The sequence below is a fragment of the Rhinatrema bivittatum genome, chromosome 6 (assembly GCF_901001135.1).
Source record: "Rhinatrema bivittatum chromosome 6, aRhiBiv1.1, whole genome shotgun sequence".
NCBI lineage: Eukaryota > Metazoa > Chordata > Amphibia > Gymnophiona > Rhinatrematidae > Rhinatrema > Rhinatrema bivittatum.
Window position 1 is genome coordinate 193578401 of NC_042620.1, and position 24008 is coordinate 193602408.

The 24008-nt window shown below is 47.5% G+C and overlaps 1 protein-coding gene across 3 annotated transcripts in view; it reads right to left on the minus strand.

The window, feature by feature from the left end:
• The window catches only part of MDH1B (malate dehydrogenase 1B), a 128351-nt gene that overhangs the window by 57588 nt on the left and 46755 nt on the right, over positions 1–24008 (minus strand). For all 3 annotated transcript variants that reach the window (XM_029606350.1, XM_029606349.1, XM_029606348.1), the window contains 2 exons: positions 17627–17769; positions 5211–5710 (listed from right to left, as the gene is read on the minus strand). In XM_029606350.1, coding sequence (XP_029462210.1) covers positions 5211–5710; positions 17627–17769 — 643 coding nt within the window. The remainder of the gene's footprint in view (positions 1–5210; positions 5711–17626; positions 17770–24008) is intronic.

A 24008-nucleotide genomic window follows, 5' to 3' on the forward strand; every position in this document is an offset into this window, starting at 1 on the left:
GTTACACTTGTAAATGTAACATGCCATAGAAGGAATTTTCAAAAGCCATTTACTCACGTAAAGTGCACTTACTCGAGTAAATCCTATGGACAATTCAATGGCATATATTGTGGCAATTTTCAAAAGCCCACTTACTCGAGTAAAGTGCATTTACTCGAGTAAATCCTATGGACAATTCAATGGCATATATTGTGGCAATTTTCAAAAGCCCACTTACTCGAGTAAAGTGCATTTACTCGAGTAAAACCCAGCTTTATGCGTGTAAATGCTTTTTAAAATCAGGCTCATAGGCGTGAGCCCATTTAAAATTGTATGCACATGTGCACGTAGACAGTCTATTTTATAACATGCGTGCATTTATACACATGTTCCAAAATGGCCACGTTCCTGAATGTGGGCCTGCAAACAAGTGCCCGCGTGCCCGCGGGGTTACTTAAAAGTTACCGTCTTACTGGCTAATTTTAAAAAGAACGCGTGTGCACCCATAAACGTGTGTGGAGATACGCTGCAATTTTATATCATGTGCGCACATCATTTAAAATACCCTTCACCCATGTGATTTAAGAGGCAGCTCGAGGAAATGTTCCGCCCATATTGCCACCAAGGCTTTAGTGGCTTTTACGCATATATGCTCACACAAGGGGAAAACCATTTTTTTCATGTCCTTATTGGGGGCGGGGGAGGGGGGAGGAGGGAGAGAGAGAGAAATATGACATTATATATATCTACCACTCTAAGAGGAGCATTTTCAACTCAGGATGGGTTGGCAGTGGTGCGGTGTTACTTTGCTGCACTACAGACCCTTACACCCTGGCCATGGGGGAGGGAATGAATGACTTGAACAGGTAAATGTAAAATTGGTTGTTTACTCTTTCAGACAATAGAAGGACTAGGGGGCACTCCATGAAATTAGGAAGTAGCTCATTTAAAACAAATCAGAGAAAATTCTTTTTCACTCAATGCATAATTAAGCTCTGGAATTCATTGCCAGAGGATATGATTACGGCAGTTAGTGTAACTGGGTTTAAAAAAGGTTTGCATAAAGTTCTTATGATTCAAACCCACCCTGAGTTGAAAGTGCCCCTCTTACAGTGATAGATATATTGGAATAGATTTTCAAACGTGTGCGTGCACATCCATGTGCGCGTGCTTCCCAGCGGGGGGGGGCTAATTTTGTAAAAGCATGCGCAGTGACAAGATCGGGCCTCTCCCAGTTCCCTCCTAGTCCGCTCCAATAAGGAGGAGCGGACTGGGAGGGAACTTTTCAGCCCCCCTAACTGGCCTTCCTCCCACTTTCCCTCTTCTCCCCGATCCCATCCCTATCCTATCTAACCCTAAATTTTTTACTTTACCTCTTATTCCTCTTCAGGAGCAGTAGCAACTTGCGTGCACCTGCAGGTTGCCGGTGCTCGCTTCCTCGGCACAGCGGCAAATGGCTGCTGTACCAGCCGCTTCCATTCCCGCCCCTCCTTGTCCCCCGGACTGCCCCTTTCTCTGGGCCCAGCACTTCTGCATATAACAGGGGTTACGCGTGTGGCTTGGCCCCTTTGAAAATGCACGCAGCGTGCACAAGGCCTGGGCACACATGTAAGCCCTGTTTTTTACATGTGTGACCATTTTAAAATTCAGCCGAATAAATATATCTAAAATCACTTTTACCAGATAATTAGCAAGTGCAAAAATATGCAAGCTGGTAAATATATATACGCGTCTTTTTTAAAATAGCAATTTACATGCGTAATTGTTGGTCCCGCCCTATAATGCCCTTAGACTGTCCCTTTTTTATGTGCATATTTGTGCACGTGAAAGAGAAAATACATGCATATTTTACACTTTTATAAAATACAGAATATGAAAGTAGAGGCTACGTAAGCACATAGGGGCAGATTTTCAAAGGCTACTTGCGTAACATACGCGCGTAATCCGAGAAAATCTTCCCCTGCGCGCACCGAGCCTATTTTGCATGGGCTTGGCGGCATGCGCAAGCCCCAGGACGCACTTATGTCCCGGGGCTTGCAAAAAGGGGTGGTCTGGGGGCGTGACGGCGGCTCGTGGCGTGGCCGGGGGCGTGACGGCGGTTCAGGGCATGGCCGGGGGTGTGGTGGCGATCCGGGGCGGGGTCGAGTGCTCCGGCACAGCGGCCTGTGCCAGGGCATGGCGTGCCGGCAGCGCAAGATACACCTGCCTCAGGCAGGCGTAACTTTTGGCGTAAAGGTAGGGGGGATTTAGTTAGGGATGGGGGGGTGGGTTAGATAGGGAAGGGAGGGGAAGGTGGGAGGGGGGGCTGGAAAAAAAGTTCCGATTTCGGAGCGGCTTTGGAGGGAACGGGGAAAGCCAACGGGGCTCCCCTCTGGCTCGGCGCGCGCAAGGTGCACATGTGTGCAACCCCTTGTGCGTGCCGAGCCCGGATTTTATAACATGCGCACGGCACTGCGCGCATGTTATAAAATCAGGCGTAGATTTTAAGATCTGGCTCATATATACTCATTTTTAAATGTGTATTTTTTTTTAATTCAGCTTTAAATCTTTTAGCTCTGTAAGGGTGGAAAGAGCCAGATCTGATCCTGAATCTTGGTCTGTCCTATTTGGGGGCTTGAGCTCTGATACTGAGCTTCAGGATGGGTCTGTTTAATTGCAGACATGTGTAGATGGCCCCTGTCTTATGCTGTGAACACCATTAAGAGGTGCCATGGGTCCAGATCTGAGTCTGGATGGGGGGGGGGGGGGGGGGGGGGGGGTGGAGAAGTTAATCTCCAGAACCCCTGGTTCAGTCACCAAAATAAAGTGAGGATGCCGAAATTGGTGTTCCAAATAAAGGGCCGGATTTTCAAAAGGTTACGTGCGTAATCTGGAGGATTTACGCGCGCAACTGGCCTTATGCGCGCCGGGCCTATTTAAAAAAGGCCCAGCGATGCGCGTAAAGCCCCGGGATACGTGTAAGTCCTGGGGCTTGCAAAAAGGGGCAGGGCATGGGCGGTCCAGGTCGGAGGCGGGGCTAGAGGCCTCTGACACAGCAGCTATTTGCCGCTGTGTCAGAGATCGCGTGCCAGCAGTTGGCCGGCGCACGCAACTTACTTCAGCTCCATTTTAAATGCCTTATTGTTAACCGTTGTGACGGCTTCTAGCTTAACGATGGTATAGAAAAGAGTTTAAATAAATAAATACAAATAAATAAGTGTCTTGGTTTATATATTTACTAGCCGTTAAGCCCGTAACAACGGGCTATATTAACATTTTTTTCAGTCCATTTCCTTACCCCTCATTCTCCCCTCATTCTCCCTCACCCTCTAGTCTCCCTCCCCCCCTCACTTTCTCCTCCCACCCCCCACTCTTCCCCCTCCCCTCTCCTCCCCCTCAATCTCTCCTCCCTCCCCTCACTCTCTCCCCCTCCCCCCTCCCCTCAGTCACTCTCTCCCCCCTCCCCTCAGTCACTCCCCCTCCGGATGGCGCAGACGGAAGATCTCCGGGCGAGGTCCCTCCCTCCCTCACGCGCGCCGCCACCGCCGCTACTGCTCGTCACTGGTGCTGCCGCCGCTACTGCTCGTCGCTGCTGCCACTGCTCGTCCTGCCACCGCTGCCACTACTGCTCATCGCTGCCGCCGCTACTGCTCCTTGCCGCGCCATTTTTGTTACTGGCAAGTTCTGACTGACATGCTGCCTGCGCATGCGCGGTAGAGTTGCTCTCTACTGCGCATTTGCGGCACGTTGGTCAAGCTTCATTTATCTAGTAGACTAGCCGTTAAGCCCGTAACAACGGGCTACATTAACATTTTTTTTTCAGTCCATTTCCTTACCCCTGATTCTCCCCTCCCTCCCCTCATTCTCCCTCACCCTCTATTCTCTCTCCCCCCCTCACTTTCTCCTCCCACCCCCCACTCTTCCCCCTCCCTCTCTCCTCCCTCCCCCTCCCCTCAGTCACTCTCTTCCCCCTCCCCTCAGTCACTCCCTCTCCGGATGGCGCAGACGGAAGATCTCTGGGGGAGGTCCCTCTCTCCCTCGCGCGCGCCGCTGCCACTGCCGCCGCTGCTACTGCTTGTCGCTGCCACTGCCGCCGCCGCTACTGCTCGTCGCTGCCGCTGCTACTGCTCCTTGCCGCGCCATTTTTGTTACTGGCAAGTTCTGACTGATGTGCTGCCTGCGCATGCGCGGTAGAGTTGCTCTCTACTGCGCATTTGTGGCACGTCGGTCAAGCTTCATTTATCTAGTAGACTGAGTATGTTAATTGTAACTCACTGAGCTTATGAATCAGTGAACTATAAATTTAATAAAATAAAAGTAAATAATAAATAAATTAGCGTCAGCAGCCTGGTTCCACCTGGTTAAAGTGGAGCCCATCCTTTCTGCATAGGCTCCCCTTCCCCAAAATGTTGCCAAGTTTCTAACAAATGTAAAGCCTTCTTCTCTGCACCATTGTCTCATCTATGCATTGAGACTCCAGAGCTCTGTCTGCTTCTGGGTTCTTGTAGATGGAATGGGAAGTTTTTCTGAGAATGCTATCCTGGAGGTTCTGTTTTTTTCTTACTTAAAAGCCGAAATGTGGCTACTGGAACCTCCGTCCCACATCTTCTTATGTTGTTGTTACCCACATGTACCATGACAATCAGCTTCTCCCCAGCAGTGGTCGAAAATCCTATCTAGGTAAAGTGTGAGGCCCACCAGCTTTGCACCAGGCAGATAAGTTATCAAGCAATCCTCACACCCACAAGGCCACCCAGCCATCTACATTCTTAATGACTAAGTAGCCAACTTCAATGGCCATTTAAACCTTTCCTGCTGGGCATAAGTCCTTGAAGACCCATCCTTGGGGAAAGAGGATTCTGTATGATCTGGAGAGCAGATCTTAGCTGTAAGATCACTTCCTGCTACACCAAGGTGATAGTCTCCTTCCAGGTGGTCTTGTTTCTCCAAGGCAGCACAGAGGCTACCAGACTGGTAGTGCGACACTCTAGTATGTCCCTGAAGGTTTCCTTGATAAACATCTCTGAATGCCTGTAGCCTCCAGAGATTGGATTTATTCTCTGAGAGCCATGAACTCTATAACCTATTCTGTATGCACTCTCCTGGGAATATCAATATATCTAAAATTATGGAACAATATAGCTAATGAGAAAAATGACAAGCAAGAAAATGAACAGTTTCCACTTTATATGGGCTCCCTCTATGCTTGAAAAGGGAACACTGGAATATTAAACACTTCCACACTGACTCACCTGCTGCAGACATTCCCAGTTTCCTTGCCAACTGAGCTTTAGCTTTCCATTCCAGTTCCGATGCTAAAGCAACCACATTGTACTTCTCTATGGATGGCACATGCTGCAAGATCAAAAAAGTCTTCAAATTTACAAATGTACGTCCTGCCACAATAACTTTCACTTCCCTATTGGCATTTCGTTCAATTAGCTCACCATACTTCTTGCACTGTTTAGCCATTTGTTTTTTGCATTCTCTATGGGTCTGGCCCATACGTGGAAAAAAATCATCAAGCACAATGATAACATCTGCCTTGAGGAAGGCCTCATCTGAAATACTATGCACAGAGACATTTCGCAGCAGAGGAAATGCCAAGTCTTGGGCCTCCATCATAAGGCCCTGAAGAACTTCCATGTTGTCGTCATTGTCCAGTAGGTTAATGCTAATCTCTATGCTCATACCAAACACTTTTCCACTGGCCAATATAGGGATCAGATTGTAACATGCAGGTTCTGATGCACTGAGAAAGGAAGAAGAAATAATTACTTAGAAACATGACGTCAGAAAAAGACTTTACAATCCCTACCACTCAGAAATTTTCTTATCCCATGTTTTCTTAAGTTCAAATACTGTCCTTGTCTCCATCACCTCCACAGGGAGACTGCTCCATACATAAATCACCCTCTCTGTAAACAAATATTTCCTTAGATTACTCCTGAGTCTATATCTGGCACCCTCATCCCATGACCCTCTCATTCTAGAAAGAGACCCACCTCCTGTGCATGGAAACCTTAGGAGAATTTAAATATCTCTATGTCCCCTATCCTATCTTTTTTCTAGCGTATAAGTTTAGATCTTTAAGTCTGCCCCCATATGCTACAGAATGAAGGCCATTTATCATTTTAATAGCCACCCTCTGGACTGGCTTCAACCAGCTTATATCCTTTTGAAGGTGTGGTTTCCTGAATTGTATGTCGTATTCCAATTTGAGGTCTCATCAGGGACTTGTACAGGATCCCTGATGAGACCTCATCTCTTTTTTCCTGCTGACCATTTCTCTCCCTATGCACCCAATCATCTTTCTGTCTTCTGTCATTGTCTTGTACACCTATTTGGCCACCTTAAGATAATCAGATATGATAACCCTCAGATCCCTTTCTTCTTTCATTCTTAGAAGTATTTCACCTCTAAAATGTACTGCTCCTTTGGGTTTTTGCAGTCCAAATATATGATTCTGCATTTTTTTTTAGCATTAAATCTTAGCTGCCAGACTCTAGACCATTCCTCAAGTTATACTAGATCCTTCCTTGTCTTTTACACATTTCAGCTGTCTATCCTGTTGCAGATCTGCCCAAAGACAAAACTTTCCTGACAATCCTTCCATAATGTTGCTTACAAAAATGTTGAAAAGAGTTAGTCTAACTCTGCAGCGGAAGACTAATAACATCTCTCTTGTTGGAATATACGCTTTACCATTAATTGTATTGCTCCCATTCATCCACCTTCTAACCCAGTCAGTCACTTTAGGTCCCTTAATAAAGGTGCTCAGTTTATTTATAAGTTGACTATAAATAAAAACTTACTGAAATCCAAGTTTGCGACATCTAGTGCTCTCCCCTGTACCAACTCCTTGGTCATCCAATAAAGAAATTAATCAGATTTGTCTGACAAAATCTCTGGTAAAACCATGCTGCCTCACAACTTGCAATCTATTGGACTCCAGAAACTATATTATCTTCTCTTTTAGCAGCAATTCCATTAATTTGCTCATCAGAGGTCAGATTAAGCAGCCAGTAGTTCCCAGTCTTCAGGATTGTGAAAAGGAAAAACATCTGCCTGTCTCCAGTCCTCTAGAATTACACCCAACTCTAAAGAAGCATTGAAACAGTCAGCCAGAGGAGCTGCTAGAACCTCTCTCTGTTCCTTTAATACACTTGGATGTATCTCGTCCGGCTCCATCACTTTATCTACTTTAAATTTAGCTAGCTTCTCATTAACACACTTTTCTGAAATTCGCTTAAGATTTGCTTCACTTCCAATCTTGTTTAAATTTTTTGTAGTCCTACTGGCCCTTGGTCGGTGAACACCAAACAGAAATATTTGTTAAGCAATTCCACTTTTTTTTCTTGTCAGCCTCTACATATTCCATCCCTTCACCTCTGAGTCTCACAATGCCACTTCTGCACTTCCTCCTGTTGCGGTTCTGGCCGCGAGTGCTGCGACCAGACCCTTACCTCTGTGCTCCTGGACCTGTTCCTGCTCCTGGAGGCCTGGTTTGCGGCCTGTTCAGCGGCATCCCCGCGGGGGCCGCGCCGCCGGTAAGCCTCCCATGGACGCCCTGCTTCTAGGCACGTGCGCGCGCGTGCCACTTAGGCGCTTTTCTAGGCCGTTTCCCGCCAGTGGTGACTCCGCCCAATTCCTGACATCAGATGCCGTGGCCTTGACAAGCCGGCCGCAGACACTCAGTCTTTGCCTTGCAACGGGTTTTCCTCTTGGTTCCTTGTTGCTTTGTGCCCCGGAGCGAGCTGCCTTGGTACTCGCTCCGTTCCTGCTTTCCTGCTACAGTACCTGCTTGATTCCTGCTTGCCTGCTACAGTTCCTGCCTGGTTCCAGTACCCGAGTCCTGCTACAGTTCCTGCCTGGTTCCAGTACCCGAGTCTTGCTACAGTTCCTGTCTACTGTTCAAGTCTGGTTCCAGTTTCCAGTCCTGATCACCAACTCACCTAAGTCCCAGTGGCCGGGCCCCTACAGGCTCCTCCCGGGGGGCCTTTGGCTTCCAAGGGTGAAGCCGCCTAAGTCCCAGCGGCTGGGCTCCTACGGGCTCCTCCCGGGGGAGTACCAGCTTCCAGGGTGAAGATCACCTCCTCGTCCTGCCTGAACATCTGCCTCCCGGCCTGCCTCATACTAGAGACTTTGAACATTTTTCCCAATCTCCTGCAGGTCGGCCTAAGGGTTCACTAAACTGAGACTCCATAACAGATTGAAAGGCCATGGACTCAGCGGATGCGCCTGTCCCCTTGGACCTGCCAGGATTGGCCCAGCAGCTGCAGTATCAACAACAGTACCTCGAGGTCCTTACTGGTTCGGTAGGGGAGTTATCGGCCCGATTGGATGCCAGGGCCTCGTCCACCTCAGAACCAGCCCCAAGGGTCAAGACTCTTCAGTGACTCAGCTGCCGGCACCCTCTCGTTATTGGGACCATTTGGGTGACCGTAGACCGATTCGTCTTCTCACAGGTCCAACACCTCGGCTCCCATGCTGGTTTCACGGTCAACTGTTCCGTTGCTGGCACCTTCACGTTTCTCTGGGAATCCCCTGTTGTGCAGGGGTTTTCTGAACCAATGTAATATGCACTTCTGCTGCAACCAGCTTATTTCCCAGACGTGATCACTAAAACCACCTACATCCTTTCTCTCCTGGATAGTAAGGCCTTGGCCTAACCCTCACCCCTCTAGGAGCGTGCGTACCCTGACCTCCGAGACCTGCCCGGGTTTCTTGCCCTGTTCCGCTCTGTCTTCAATGACCTGGGCAGACAATCCACGGCTGGATCCATGCTCCTTCACCTTCGGCAGGGCACCAGGTCCCTGGCAGACTACGTCATCGAGTTCCGAACCTTGGGTTCGGAACTACACTGGGACCTTGACTGTCTTCGTTCCATCTTCCTCAAGGGATTTAGCTCTCGAATCAAAGACGAGCTGGCGGCCCGCGAATTGCCTACATCTCTGGACTCTCTTATTGATTTTGCTGGGTGGATTGATTGGCTGGGAAAAATAGTGGAAACTATTATAAAGATCAAAATCGTAGAACATATAGAAAGATATGGTTTAATGGAACACAGTCAACATGGATTTATCCAAGGGAAGTCTTGCCTAACAAATCTGCTTCATTTTTTTGAAGGGGTTAATAAACATGTGGATAAAGGTGAACCGGTAGATGTTGTGTATTTGGATTTTCAGAAGGTGTTTGACAAAGACCCTCATGAGAGGCTTCTAAGAAAACTGTTAGGATAAGTAAGTGAGTGAACCTTTTGGCAGTGGTGAGAGGTGGAATCACCCAGGGGGAGGAGCCCTGCTGGGCCTCACCGTTGGGAGGCGGAGCCTCAGCTGTGGGATGGAGATACAGCAGACGTAGAGGTGGAGACGTAGAGGGTGACCCCTGGAAGTGGGCCACGGAACGGCAGCAACTGCTGACGTCAGTCTTGCTTGAGACAAGAGTCAAATGAGGAAGCGGCATTACCGGAGGAGCATGGGTGCCGAGAAATATAGTCATTGTAACACACTGAATCAGTAGTTGAGAATGCAGGGAGGTTCCTTGGTGGAAGAGTACGGTAGTGATCAGTAGAGTGGGGTGCACCGGTGAGGGTTCCTCAGATGATACATGGCACAGGTTCGCAGCATGGCGGGAACCCGGAAGTGAGTCCTCACGGCATTGGTCCGCAGAGCCGAGAACACCAGCGAGGGACCTCAGATGATATCACTGAGTGGGTCTGCAGAGCAGGGGGGAAACCGGAACTCTGTAGCGAAATCAGCCAGTGGTCGGTTGCCTTGCTTCAGGTCCACCAAAGCAGAACCAGCAACAGTGTGTTGGGCAGGATCATCAAAAACGGATTTGAACAAGTCCATAAATCCGTCAATATCCTGAAGTATAGGGTCTTTGCGTTCCCACAGCGAGGAAGCCCAAGACAAAGCCTTCCATCAAGATAAGATAGAATGTAAGTAGTCTTGGCGTAGGCTGTAGGGAAGTGAGAAGGATGTAATGCAAAATGCATACAACACTGATTTAAGAAGCCTCTAGTTCTCTGAATCTCCCCAGAGAAACGTACTGGAGCAGCAAGAGGCACAGTAGCCTTTACAGTTACTTCAGGTAACTGACCTTCATTACTGGAAGTAGAGTCTTGATTCTTCTGTGCGTGCAGCTGATGAAACACAGTAGTGAGTTTTTCCAATGCATCTTGTTGTTCAGCAATGCGCAGGGCCAGGCCTGGAATGGCCTGAAAGGCATTGAGCTGAGCCGGATCCATGGAGTTAGCAATCTGTTATGGTTATTGATGTTTGGGTGGATCCTTGGACACTGTGGCAGCTGACCATGCCTACGGGGGGCAGTCCCGTGAGGGACCACAGTGTCAGGCTAGACTCTGGACTCACAAACACAGATTTGAATCTTTTACTAAACAGTTTTGGAGCCACCAGAGGTGACAGTAGTGAGTAGTGGATGTTGAGCCCGGCTGGGCAGGTCTCCCACAGAACGCTGGAACAGCGAGTGCTCTGCTAGGCAGTGCCTTAGTGGAAAGAGACTGAGAGTTAGGAGTACACAATAAGAAGCATTCAGAGTCCCAGGTAGAATTAGGTGAAGCTCCGAGACAGGGAGAGCAGGCCCTCGAGGAGCGAGTACCTGATCCCTTAGAGCAGAGAGATTCAGTTGTATTGTACTCACATAGCAGTAACAGAGATTCCACTAGACAAGAGGTCTGGCACCGGAACAGAGGGCAGGCCCTCGAGGAGCGAGTACCTGGTTCCAGTGAAGCAGTACTGTGGAATAGATGGGAGTTGTACTCACAGATGGAAACTGTTAGTGAAGTCTTCCAAGTAGAAAGGTTTGAAGATGCAGGCAGCGACTCAGGAAACATGGGCCCTCGAGGAGTGAGTACCGGTTTCCTGATAGCACCTGAAAGAAGCAGAAGAGGCCCCCGAGGAGCAGGTACCCCGTTAGCAACCCCAAAGGGTGTAAGAGTTCCAGATAGCACTGGAGTGGCAGAGTAGCTTCGGTACGGAGAGCGAATCCCATCTGTAGAGTAACCGTTGCTAACTCGATGAGCTAGCAAATACTGTAGGCTTAAATATCCGGGCAGCGTGACGTCATGTCAGGGGGACGCACCTGAGGTTTGCGCCAACGTGGAAATAAAGATGAGGGCGGCGTGCGTGCGCGTGCGCGCCCTAAGGTACCTTGGAGGAGCATGGCGGGAGGCAGCACCAAAGCTGGTCTGGGGTCGCTGGAGAGGACGGCAAACAGATGCTGCGGCAGCCAGTAGTCCGAGGTGAGCGGGAGGAGCCGCAAGTAGTGAGAGGTAGGCTGGGCGAAGCCGTCGAAGACCGACGGTCGCAACAGTACCTCACTCCTTCTTCGTGGCCTTCCTCCTCGGTATTCAGACTTTGCAGATGTGTTTTCCAAAAAGGCCGCCGACACTCTGCCACCGCACCGAGCCTACGATTGCGCTATCAACCTTCTGCCCAACACCGAGCCCCCTCGGGTCAGAATTTACCTGCTGTCGCTCATCGAAACTCAGGATATGTCGGAGTACATCCGCAAGAACTTGGCTAAAGGGTTCATCTGACCCTCCAAGTCTCCCGCCGGAGCAGATTTTTTCTTTGTGGGGAAAAAGGGTGGTACGCTCCTTCCCTGCATCGACTACAAGGGTTTGAATGAGATCACCCAGAAGGACAGTTATCCTCTACCCCTCATTGCAGAACTTTTTGACAGGCTCCAAGGGGCCAAAATAGTTTCCAAACTGGATCTCAGGGGAGCCTATAACCTGGTTCGTATCTGTGACAGTGATGAGTGGAAGACAGCTTTTAATACCAGAGATGGCCACAATGAATATCTCGTGATGCCGTTCGGCCTTTGCAACGCCCCGGCTGTCTTCCAGAACTTAATGAACGGGGTTTTCAGGGACATGTTATACCAATGTGTCGAGGTGTATCTTGATGACATTTTGATCTTTTCTAAAGATCTGCAAAGCCACCGCCAAGATGTCACCTGCGTTCTCCAGCGCCTCCGAGATAGCCAGCTGTACGCTAAATTAGAAAAATGTTCATTTGAGCAGACCGTCCCTTTCCTCGGATACATCGTCTCGAGTCAAGGTTTCAGAATGGACCCTCAGAAGCTGAAAAGCATTCGAGACTGGCCTCAGCCCATGGGCCTTTGGTCTTTACAAAGATTTCTTGGCTTTGCCAATTTTATCGGTCCTTCATCCATCACTACTTTTCTCTGGCCGCACCCCCTACAGCCATGACCTGCAAAGAGGCTAATCCATCTCACTGGTCCCCAGAGGCCGTGACTGTCTTCCAGGACCTCAAAGCCGCCTTTCTCCACGAGCCTTGTCTCCAACATCCCGATCCCAGATGCCCATTTATTGTCGAGGTCGACACCTCCGCCGAGGGAGTTGGGGTGGTTTTAAGCCAGTACTCTTCTAATCAAACTTTACATCCATGCTCCTTTTTCCCCAAGTGCTTTTGTCCAGCTGAGCGAAATTATGCCATAGTAGATAAGGAGCTTCTGGCTATTAAGCTGGCTTTCGAGGAGTGGCGCCCCTGGCTCGAGGGAGCTCAGCATCAAATCATGGTGTACACCGACCACAAGAACCTCGAGTACCTGCATCGGGCCCAATGCTTAAATTACTGTCAGGCCCGCTGGGCTCTCTTTTTCACCCGATTTAATTTCCTGCTGCGCTACTGACCTGCCAACAAGAACTGCCGGGCTGATGCCCTCTCAAGGTCCTTTGTCCCGGAGGATGTTTCGGATCCCCCAGGGCACATTATTGATCCTGCTAAGGTCATCCTGGCAGCCACATACCCGCTCCCACCTATGAAGATAGTGGTCCCGTGCCAGCTGTGCCGGAGGGTTCTCTGCTGGGCCCAAGATTCCCTCATTGCAGGACACCCCGGGCAGTCCAGGACCTTGGCCACCCTCCAGCAGTTTTATTGGTGGCCGACCATGAGGAAGGATGTGCAGGCCTATGTGGAGTCTTGCCCTACTTGCGCTCGCCACATGCCTCCATTGGGATGCCTGTAGGGTCTTTTGCAACCTCTGCCTATCCCTAGTGAGCCGTGGACCCACATTGTGACAGATTTTATTGTCGACCTTCCACCCTCCAGGAGCAACAATACCATCTGGGTCATTGTGGACCGCTCTTCTAAAATGGCCCACTTTGTTACTCTGCCTGGCCTCCCATCGGCTCCACAACTCACCCACCAACCTTTTTGTCCGTCACATGTTCCGGCTCCATGGACTCCCTAAGCACATTCTTTCTGACCATGGAGTTCAGTTCATAACCCGTTTTTGGAGGTTTCTCTGTAAACAATTCAACGTCTCCCTGGATTTTACCTCCGCATATCACCCCCAAGCCAATGGGCAAGCAGAGAGAACTAACAGGACACTCAAGCAATTTCTTTGTTCTTATGTTAACCTCCGGCAGAACGACTGGGCAAATCTCCTTCCTTGGGGGGAATTCGCCTTAAACTCACATCCATCTTCATCCACTGGCTTCTCACCTTTTCAGGTAGTCTACGGAAGTCAACCACTTCCTCCGCTACCTCTACCCTTGTCTGTTCCTTCACCAGCGGCTCAGTCAACCACCCAGGAGTTATATCAGCTCTGGAACAGTACAAAGCAGTTACTACATCAAGCAGCCCAAAGGGCCAAGATGTTCTTCGACGCTCATCACTGAGTAATAGGGATGTGAATTGTTTTTTGACGATTTAAAATATCGTCCGATATATTTTAAATCGTCAAAAATCGTTAGAAGCGCGATACAATAGGAATTCCCCCGATTTATCGTCAAAAATCGTAAATCGGGGGAAGGGGGAGGGGAAGGGGGAGGGCGGAAAAACCGGCACACTAAAACAACCCTAAAACCCACCCCGACCCTTTAAAATAAATCCCCCACCCTCCCGAACCCCCCTCCCCAAATGCCTTAAATTACCTGGGGTCCAGAGCGGGGGTCCCGGTGTGATCTTTTACTCTCGGGCCTGCGGTGCGTTGTAGAAATGGCGCCGGCGCTACCTTTGCCCTGTCATATGACAGGTCAAAGGTAGCGCCGGCGCCATTTTGTTTTTTGTCCCCCGACATCAGGAGCGTAGGAGATCGCTCCCGGACCCCCGCTGGACCCCCAGGACTTTTGGCCAGCTTGGGGGGGCCTCCTGACCCCCACAAGACTTGCCAAAAGTCCAGCGGGGGTCCGGGAGCGACCTCCTGCACTCGAATCGTTTTGCCGTACAAAATGGCGCCGGCCATATGGCGTATGGCCGGCGCCATTTTGTATGGCAAAACGACGTCAGGAGCGTAGGAGATCGCTCCCGGACCCCCGCTGGACCCCCAGGGACCTTTGGCCAGCTTGGGGGGGCCTCCTGACCCCCACAAGACTTGCCAAAAGTCCAGCGGGGGTCCGGAACGACCTCCTGCAGTCGAATGGTGTTGCCGTACGGCCGGCGCCATTTTGCGCAAAATGGCGCCGGCCGTACGGCAAAACGATTCGACTGCAGGAGGTCGTTCCCGGACCCCCGCTGGACTTTTGGCAAGTCTTGTGGGGGTCAGGAGGCCCCCCCAAGCTGGCCAAAAGTCCCTGGGGGTCCAGCGGGGGTCCGGGAGCGATCTCCTACGCTCCTGACGTCGGGGTACAAAAAACAAAATGGCGCCGGCGCTACCTTTGCCCTGTCATATGACAGGGCAAAGGTAGCGCCGGCGCCATTTCTACAACGCAATGCAGGCCCGAGAGTAAAAGATCACACCGGGACCCCGCTCTGGACCCCAGGTAATTTAAGGCATTTTGGGGGGTTTCGGGAGGGTGGGGGATTTATTTTAAAGGGTCGGGGTGGGTTTTAGGGATGTTTTAGTGTGCCGGTTTTCCCGCCCTCCCCTGATTTACGATTTACACGATATTTACAAAAACAAAACCACGACGATCCGATTCCCTCCCCCCCAGCCGAAATCGATCGTTAAGACGATCGATCACACGATTCACATCTCTACTGAGTAAGCTCCCAGTTCAAACTGGGCGACAAGGTGTGGCTCAGCACTCGATTTATCCATCTCAAGCTCCCATCTTCACGCTTCGCACCTCGATACACTGGCCCCTTCCTGGTGCTCCACCGTTTGGGCTCAGTTACCTACAAGCTTCGGCTTCCACCTTCGCTTAAGATTCATAATGCCTTCCATGCCTCCTTGCTAAAACCCTTGGTATTGTCTGGATTCTCCAAGAAGCCGCCTGAGCCACAACCACTGTCATCTGAAGCAGATGTGGTATACCAAATACAAGATGTTCTTGATGTACGGAAGTGCGGGAAGAAATGGGAGTACTTCCTTTCATGGGGAGGCTTTGGACCGGAGGAGAAGAGTTGGTAACCAGCTACCAACATTCTAGATAAGAATCTCAACAAGCAATTCCATGCCACCTATCCTCTGAAACCGAAACCCCCGGACGGGGACCTAGGAGGGAGGGTACTGTTATGCCCGCCGGGTGCGGCCACCAGCTGCCGGCTCAATTCACGTCATGTCATACTTGGCCCTCTACTCCCGGTACATTCGCGACTGTGGCCAGTCGCTGCCGCCACATTCCTCCTGGCTCCCTATGCTCCATGTGGCGGCTGGGACGCTGCCGACCAGCGTTCCGACCTTGGGCCTTCCTAGGCGTGCGCGCGCGCACCATCTGTCCTCCCTTTAAAGGGCCAATGGCGGGAACTTCAGGCTCATCCCGTCTGATGACATCACTAGCCCGAGATACTTAAGGACTGCCTCCATCCACCACTAACCGACTTGGCAACGAGTTCCCAGTTTCCTTTCTGGTGCTTGCTCCAGTACTCTGGACCTGTTGTTCCTGCTCTACGGATCCCTGCTCTTCTCATCGGTATCCTGTCACGGCACTTCCCAGTCCTCGGGGCCTGGCTCAGTGCTTCTACATCTGGGACCCTGTCTTGGTGCTCCCCGCTCCTCGGGGTCTGGCTCAGCGCTTCTACATCTGGGACTCTGTCTCTGTGCTCCCGCTCCGCGGGACCAGCCTCAGCACTGCTACATCATGAGACCCTGTCACGGCACTTCCGCCCCTCTGGGTCTGGCTCAGAGCTTCTATTTTACAAGACGCCATCTCCATGCTTCTGCTCTAGACCTGTCTCAGCACTTCGACATTACTGTGTCTCTGCTTCCCCGCTCCTTGGGGCACCTCTCAGTGCTTCTATATCACAAGTCCTTGTTCCTGCACTGCCGTTCCTCAGGCAGTTCCTCTATGCTTTACTCAACCAGCTACAGCGGATCCCCTGCCCTACTTCAGCATACCACTATACAAGCCTCTGCTCCTGCACTTCCTCTCCTTAGGGCCAGTCCCATGTGGTCCTGCTCTACTGTCTTCGGAACTGCGGTAGAATTTCATCCCTTGAGGCTTTCTCTCCCTCTCCCTCCAAGAGTACCTCGGTCTTGGACAAAACCTATTCTCTCTGACACTCTTTGCTTCCAGCCGCCTACTCTCTCTGGGACCAGCCACACAGAGATGCACCTAAGACCAGCCAGCCCCGGCACCCAAAGGCTCAACCTGCGGGGAACGAGGGCCAGTACTGGTGAAGTTCTTGTTTGCTTCTGTTCCCGGCCAGCCTCGCCTCCCGACGGTGGGGGAAGGGTTCATAATTCTTAACAAGCTTACAGCATATTTTCTTCTCATTGGTAAGGTTTTCTCTACCCAGTGAAAGCTAATTTTTCATCCTAAATGAAGATAACACCTCCTTACCTGTGAAATTGCCAAAAACTGCTGACAACACCCCCAATGAATTATGGAGCCCTTTTATTTGATTGAAATGAAGAAACAAATCCTATCCACAGTAACCCTGAGGGCATCTGATTTGAACCATATATGAAACTACCATCACTGTCCATTAATTTAAACTAGTGTGGATAGAGAGTTATGTCTATCTCATTTTGAACAGAAGATTTTTTTTTTTAATATTTTTTTATTATTACTGTTATACCTTTAGTGGAGATTTTCATTTAAACAATTATGTCAGATGCAGAGGTAAGATATAAAATTAGAAGGATAGCAAAGTGCCTTAAAATAAGATGAAAATATGCAGCTTTTGGGGTCCTTATTTGATTCATAACTGTTGACTATGGAAGTATTAGTGCCAAAAAAAGTGCCAAGAACTAGAGATTGGTCAACAAACTGCGATTAAAGACTGCATTGATAGACTCCACTGTAAAGTGAAGATATTTTCTTGTTGGTGTTTATAGGATCAGATTCTTATTTTAGTCATAAAATCTCTGAAAATTAGAGTGAAAATGTTAATCTGCTCTGGAAGCTTATATGTGGTTGAACTTTATTAAACTCTATCAAATGCTTTAAATCCAGGTATAGGAGTACAACAATAAACAATACATATACAGCATGATTCACTAGGGCTTTTTTTCCATTTTGTGTTTATGGGGAAAGATAAATCATGGCTCTAGAAGGCATATTACACTCAGCCTACACATCCATGTGGACAACAAGTTTTATTTAAAAAAAAAATAAATCTTAAATCCAGATAATGATAGAACATGTTTTTTTTATCTTAAATGCACTTCTTGGAACATGACTAAAATCCATAAATATTTTGTGAAACCTTATACATACTGAGAAAGCTGACTTTATCTTTCAGCTTTATGAAGCTTCATTGAATGACCTTTCTTTGGGGAGTCCTACCTGCTGATCCAGACCTGAAATGGCTTGATTAGACTCTGGAATTCTTTTTGCTCCTTTTGGATTTTTATGTGAGTTTTCAGGTTCTCTGAAGCAATTATCTTCATCTTCCCACTTATCATGTCCGGAGTGATTCCATAGTAATGCTAAACATCAACGAAACATAGTCAGTCAATATCAGAAGATGACACAACCATAAACAACACTGTATAGAAATAAAATTAACAAAGTACCTGAGAGTAAGGAAAAATTAGAAAGAAAGACTATTTCCATATGTTCATAAAAGCAAGTTTGCTTACCGTAAACAGTGTTTCCATAGATAGCAGGATGAATTAGCCCTGCTGTCTGGGAGCGTTGCGACCAGGTCAGTAGGCAGAGTTTTCTCAGAGAGTACAGAGTTTTGAACTCTGTACAGCTGTGCGGTGAGGTTCCCGCACGATTGCCGTTTTATCTCAGTCTCTTGTAACCAAGCAAGATGTTCGTGGAAATAGGTTTTGCTTATTTGTAAACTGTCTAGGGAGGTGGGCCGGGAACACATGGCTAATTCATCTTGCTAACTACGGAAACACCGTTTACGGTAAGCAAACTTGCTTTTTCCCAGCGATAGGCTGAATTAGCCATGCTGTCTGGGAGTCCCAAGCTCCCGGGTGGTGTCCAGGTATTATGTTCTTTAGGTCAGGACACTACCCTTTAACAAAAAAGTAGACAGTCTTATTTAGGTGCAAGGGTTGACAGGACTGCCAAACCCATGGCTGCATCAGAAGAGGTTTGCTGTTCTAGACAGTAGTGTGATGTGAAAGTGTGGAGAGAAGACCACGTTGCCGCTTTGCAAATGTCTATCAGTGGAACGTTTCTGAAATGTGCAACGGACGCCACTGTCGCTCTAATTTGGTGTGCTTTTGGTCTTGTGTCCAATGGCATATTACGCTTATTGTAGCAGAACGTTATACATTGGGACAACCAACTAGACAGAGTTCTCTTGGAGACAAGTTGGTTCGGAGAATTTGGATTGAAGGAGAGAAACAGCTGAGATGGTCTGGATTCAGAATGTGTCCTTTGCTTGTAATAAGCCAGCGCTCTCTTACAGTCTAAGGAATGGAGAAGTCTATCCCTGTCATTCGCATGAGGCTTAGGCTTGAAGACCGGAAGTGTAATGGACTTGTTGATGTGAAAAGCAGATACCAGTTTAGGAAGGAAGGCAGGATGAGGCTGAAGTGTGACTTTATTATGATAGAATTCTAAGTAAGGGGAGTAATGAACCAAGGCCTGAAGTTCACTTACTCTCCTTGCTGATGTCACAGCAACTAGGAATATTGTCTTCAAAGTAAGGTATTTGACATGGCAGGAATCTAGAGGTTCAAAAGGGGGCAACATTAATTGTTCCAGGACAATATTGAGATTCCATGGTATAGGTGGTTTTGTGACTGGTGGTCGAAGATGTAGCATACCACGCATGAATCTGGAGATTAAATGGTGGTTGGAAATGGGAAGTCCATTATGAGCGTGATGGAAAGCTGCAATGGCACTGATATGCGCATGAACTGAAGTAGATGCCAAACTAGCTACGTAAAGAGTGTGGAGGTACTCCAGGAGATGTGTTACTGTTGTAGAGTAAGGGTCCAGTCTTTTTGGTTTGAACCATTCTGAGTAACGATGCCACTTCCCTGCATAGTTACACCTGGTGGAAGGTTTTCTGGATGCAATGAGAATGTCCTCAAGTTGAGATGGAAGTCCTAGATGGTTTAATACGTGCCGTTCAACCTCCATGCAGTCAGGTGGAGGGATTGATGCTTGGATGAAGGAGGGATCCCCCCTCCTGAGTTAACAGTTGGAGATGGTTTTCCAGTAGAATTGGTGGGCGAATGGATAGTCGCATGAGATACGCATACCATGGCTGCCTTGGCCAGGACGGGGCTATGAGGTTCATGTCCGCTGCATCTCTGATGCATTTTTGTATTGTTTTGGATATTAGTGGAATGGGAGGGTAAGCGTAGAGTAGACCCTCCATCCATGGAATGAGGAAAGCATCTGGAGTGTAACGAAGTTTGCTTGGGTAGATGGAGCAAAATGTCTGTGTTTGCCGGTTGCTCTCTGTGGCAAAGAGGTCTATGGTTGGAAAGCCCCACCGTTGGAATAGGCTTGATGCCACGTCCCGATTCAAGGTCCATTCGCGTGGATGGAAAATTCTGCTGAGGCGGTCCGCTATTACATTGTCTAATCCGAGAAGGTAAGTGGCTTGTATCGAGACTTGGTTCGATATTGTCCAAGTCAGTATGCGAAGTGCCTCTCGACAGAGTATCCAGGAACCTGACCCTCCTTCCTTGTTTACATAGAACATGGCTACCTGGTTGTCTGTGTATACCATGAGATGTTTCCCTCGAAGTTGGGAAGAGAAGGTTTGAAGTGCTTTCCAAATGACTCAAAGCTCCAGGAGATTGATTTGATAGTTGGTCTCCAGAAGAGACCAGCGACCTTGAGTTTTTAAGTCATTTAAATGGGCTCCCCAGCCCTTTCTGGATGCATCCGTCGTGAGAGTGATTTGGTAATGAGGCAACTGACATGGTGCTCCTGAGGACAGGTGGCTGGTGTTTATCCACCATTGAATGACGGTGTGCATTTGTTTGGTAAGACGTACTCTGGTCAAGAGTGGTTGCCAGTACTGTGACCATTGATTATTGAGGCCCCATTGTAGGCAACGCATGTGCAGACTTGTGTATGGGACGACATAGATGGCTGCTGCCATATGACCCAGCAGCTGAAGAATCTGGCGTGCCGATGCATGCGATTGACTGAATAGACATGAGCAAGAGAGGACAGAGTTTGAATCCTGTCTTGTGGTAGGTAAGCTCTCTGTTGCACAGTATTGATGAGCGCCCCAATGAACTGCAGATCCTGGGTTGGTTGCAGGTTGGACTTTTTGTAATTGATTATAAATCCCAATGTCTGAAGACAATTGATTGTTTGGAACGTGTGAGTCTTCAAGATAGTCAGATCCGAGGCTACCAACAGCCAGTCGTCGAGATAGGGAAAAATCTGTATCGAGAGCTGTTGGAGATGAGCCACCACCACCGCTAAACATTTCGTGAATACCCTCGGGGCTGAGGAGAAGCCAAAAGTTAGAACTTTGAATTGATAGTGGTTGTTCTGAACTTGGAAACAAAGGTAGTGTCAGGAGGAAGGGTGCATGGGTATATGGGAATACGCATCCTTCAGGTCTATGGAGCATAGCCAGTCGTTGGGCTGTAGAAGAGGAAGAATATTCTTGAGAGAGGTCATCTTGAATTTTTCTTTCTGGATGTGCTTGTTGAGGTTCCGCAAATCTATTTTTTATTAGTCCTACTGGATATCTCTGCTGCATTTGATACACTAGATCATAAAATCCTAATTTCAAGACTCCAAGCTATTGGTTTACAAGACACTGTTCTAAACTGGTTTAATAGTTACCTCACCAACCACCATTTTCAAACCAATATTGGAAATAGCTCCTCCCAAATGTACACTCAATCTACAGGAGTTCCACAAGGGTCCTCTTTATCACCGATACTGTTTAACATATATCTGTTACCACGTTGCCAAATTCTATCTGCATTAAATGTCCAGTTCAAAATTTACGCAGATGATATACAGATTTTCATTCCATACAAATCCTCATGGACAGATACCTTATCCTTTACTCTGATTTATATTATAACCATCGAACAATGGCTTGCTCATAGCAGACTTAAATTAAATGCAAAAAAACCAGAAATAGTATTTCTTAGTGTCATTGATAACCCTACCAATAGTCCACTTTTCCATATTACTATAGGAAAAGAAAGGATATCAATAAAAAAAGTAGCTTGAAACTTAGGAGTTCTCATAGATACTAATCTATCACTTTCGCCCCATATCTCTAATATTGTTAATAATTTGTTTTTAAAACGATTAAAACCATTGCTTTTCATATCAGATTTTCAAACAGTATTGCAGTCTCTGATCTTTTCGGGTCTAGATTTCTGTAATGGTCTTTATTTAGGCCTTCCAGATTATACAATAAAGCCTTTGCAGCTGATCCAAAATGTGGCAGCAAGAATACTTACTGGCTCGCCAATGAAAAAGTCTATTACTCCTATCTTGTACAAATTACACTGGCTGCCAATCAAATACAGAATAAAATACAAAATATTAACACTATTACACACACTTATAAATAAGCAAGATACTATTTGGCTGTGCACCTCTTTGTGTTTCTATAAACCAGCAAGAAATCTCAGATCTATGAGTAAAAACCTACTAGAGGTTCCAACAGTGCGAATTGCTAGATTGAATGTTACGAGAGAGAGGGCGTTTTCTGTGGCAGGGCCTACATTATGGAACTCTCTCCCAACTCCGTTAAGGCTAATCACTGATGTCAAAGAATTCAAAAAAGCAATAAAAACACACCTTTTCAAAGAAGCTTTTGTAACCATGATCCAATAATAACCTAACACCCTAACTGTATACTCTCTTGATTGCGGTACTTACGTTTTCGGCCTTCTTCATTCCTTCTGACTGTCTGGTGTTTTAAGTAACTTAAGTGTAGGGTACATAGTTTTGGCTTATTAAGTCATGTATTGGAAGCGTAGGGTTTTATTACTAAAAATTGTATGTTTTTCCTACTGATTTTTTATTTTTCTTTTTAATTTATATTTTACTTTTTAAGTTTATGTACTCTAGTTTGTATTTTAATATTATTTTAAGATTGATTTGATTTATTTTTATTTTTACTATTATTGTAAACCGTTTTGTTCAATATGATATTGTAAAAGATGGTATAGAAATGCCCTTAAATAAATAAAATAAAAATAAATATGATTGGTCGAAGACCTCCGGACGTTTTTGGAATGAGAAAATAGGGGGAGTAAAACCCTTGATTTTTTGATGAGATTGGGATTGTTTGAATTGAGTTCTGCAACTGTAGATGGATGGATGGAAGCGTTAGAAAATTTAATTGGTAACCCTCTCTTATGATGTTCAGTACCCAGCGATCTGAAGTAATCGCTTCCCAACTGGCATAAAAATGTTAAAGGTGGCCCCCTATGTATAGCGGTGGAGGTGGCTCGGGGTAGCTTTGTAGGGGTAGCTTTGTAGGAGCTGCTGGAGTTTGTTTTTGAGCACATGGTTGGTGCGGATGTCCACGGGAGGGATGAGCCTGTGGTTGGTAATGCTGATGGGGGTAATACTGCGTTCTATAAGTGTTGTATGGTTTGAAAGGTGCCCTTGCATAAGGCCTTCTTCTGAATGAAGGGTAGAATCTTCTAGAAGAGGGAGGAGGGTCTGTCAGTGATGTCAAAGACTGAACCGCAGTATTCTGTTCTTTCAAAAGGGTAACAGTTTCCCCAAACTTATTACCAAAAAGATTGTCTCCGAGACAAGGTATATCAACCAACTTGTCATGGACATTGTCACATATTGAACTGGCTCTCAACCATGTCATGCACCGTGCTGCTATTGCCGTAGCTGAGGATCTAGCAGAAGATTCAAATGATTCATAAACAGTTTGAAGTAAATGTCGAAGATTTTCCTCCATGTCTGTAAATGGCTGTGGTAAGGAGTTATCCGAAGCTAGACATATGGGTCATAATCTCTGGAGACATTCAAATAGATATTGGATTACGTAAAATTGATGGTGCTGGATTTTTGTGGCTAGCATGGACAAGTGGTATACCTTATGGCCGAAGTCATCCATTGATTTATGGTCTTTGCCCAGTGGTGAATTTGCATGAAGTTTTGATCTTTTGGCTCATAGTAATGCAGATTCCACCACTACGGAGTTGTGGGGTAATTGTGAGGACTCATAGATCATGGAGTTTCGCATACGGTATTTTAAGTCCGTTTTCCTTGATGCAGCTGTGGTGGTAAACGGTTTCTCCCACATCTTATGCAGAACAGCATCTAGTACAGCATGTGGTGGCAGAGTTGTGGGTTCTGGTGGCATTTCAAAAAGTTTTAGAATCCCTAGAACCTCTGCACGAGGGTCGGGAACCTTTCCTGTTTCAATATTTAATAGAGATCCTACTTTCTCGATTAACTTTGTATAGGATAAATCTTCGGGAGGAGAATAAGGTTCCGAAAGACCCTCGGGAGTATCTGACGGGAATCCAGTAGATGAGGACGGTGACGACGTAGACCATTGAGAATGCAGAGAATCCGATCGATCTGGGATTGGAGCCGGTTCTTCCGGCTGAGTTGGACGTAGAGGAATTGGTATCACCGGAAGAGAAGGTGGTGAAGATGGAATTGGAAGCTGAGGATGTGCGGTCTCCAGATCCTGGAAAAAAGTATTTAACGCCAATGAAATTTGTGACATCGCTTTTGATGCGAGGCTATGCTATGAAGGTGCTGGAAATGGGGTTGGAGGTGGAGG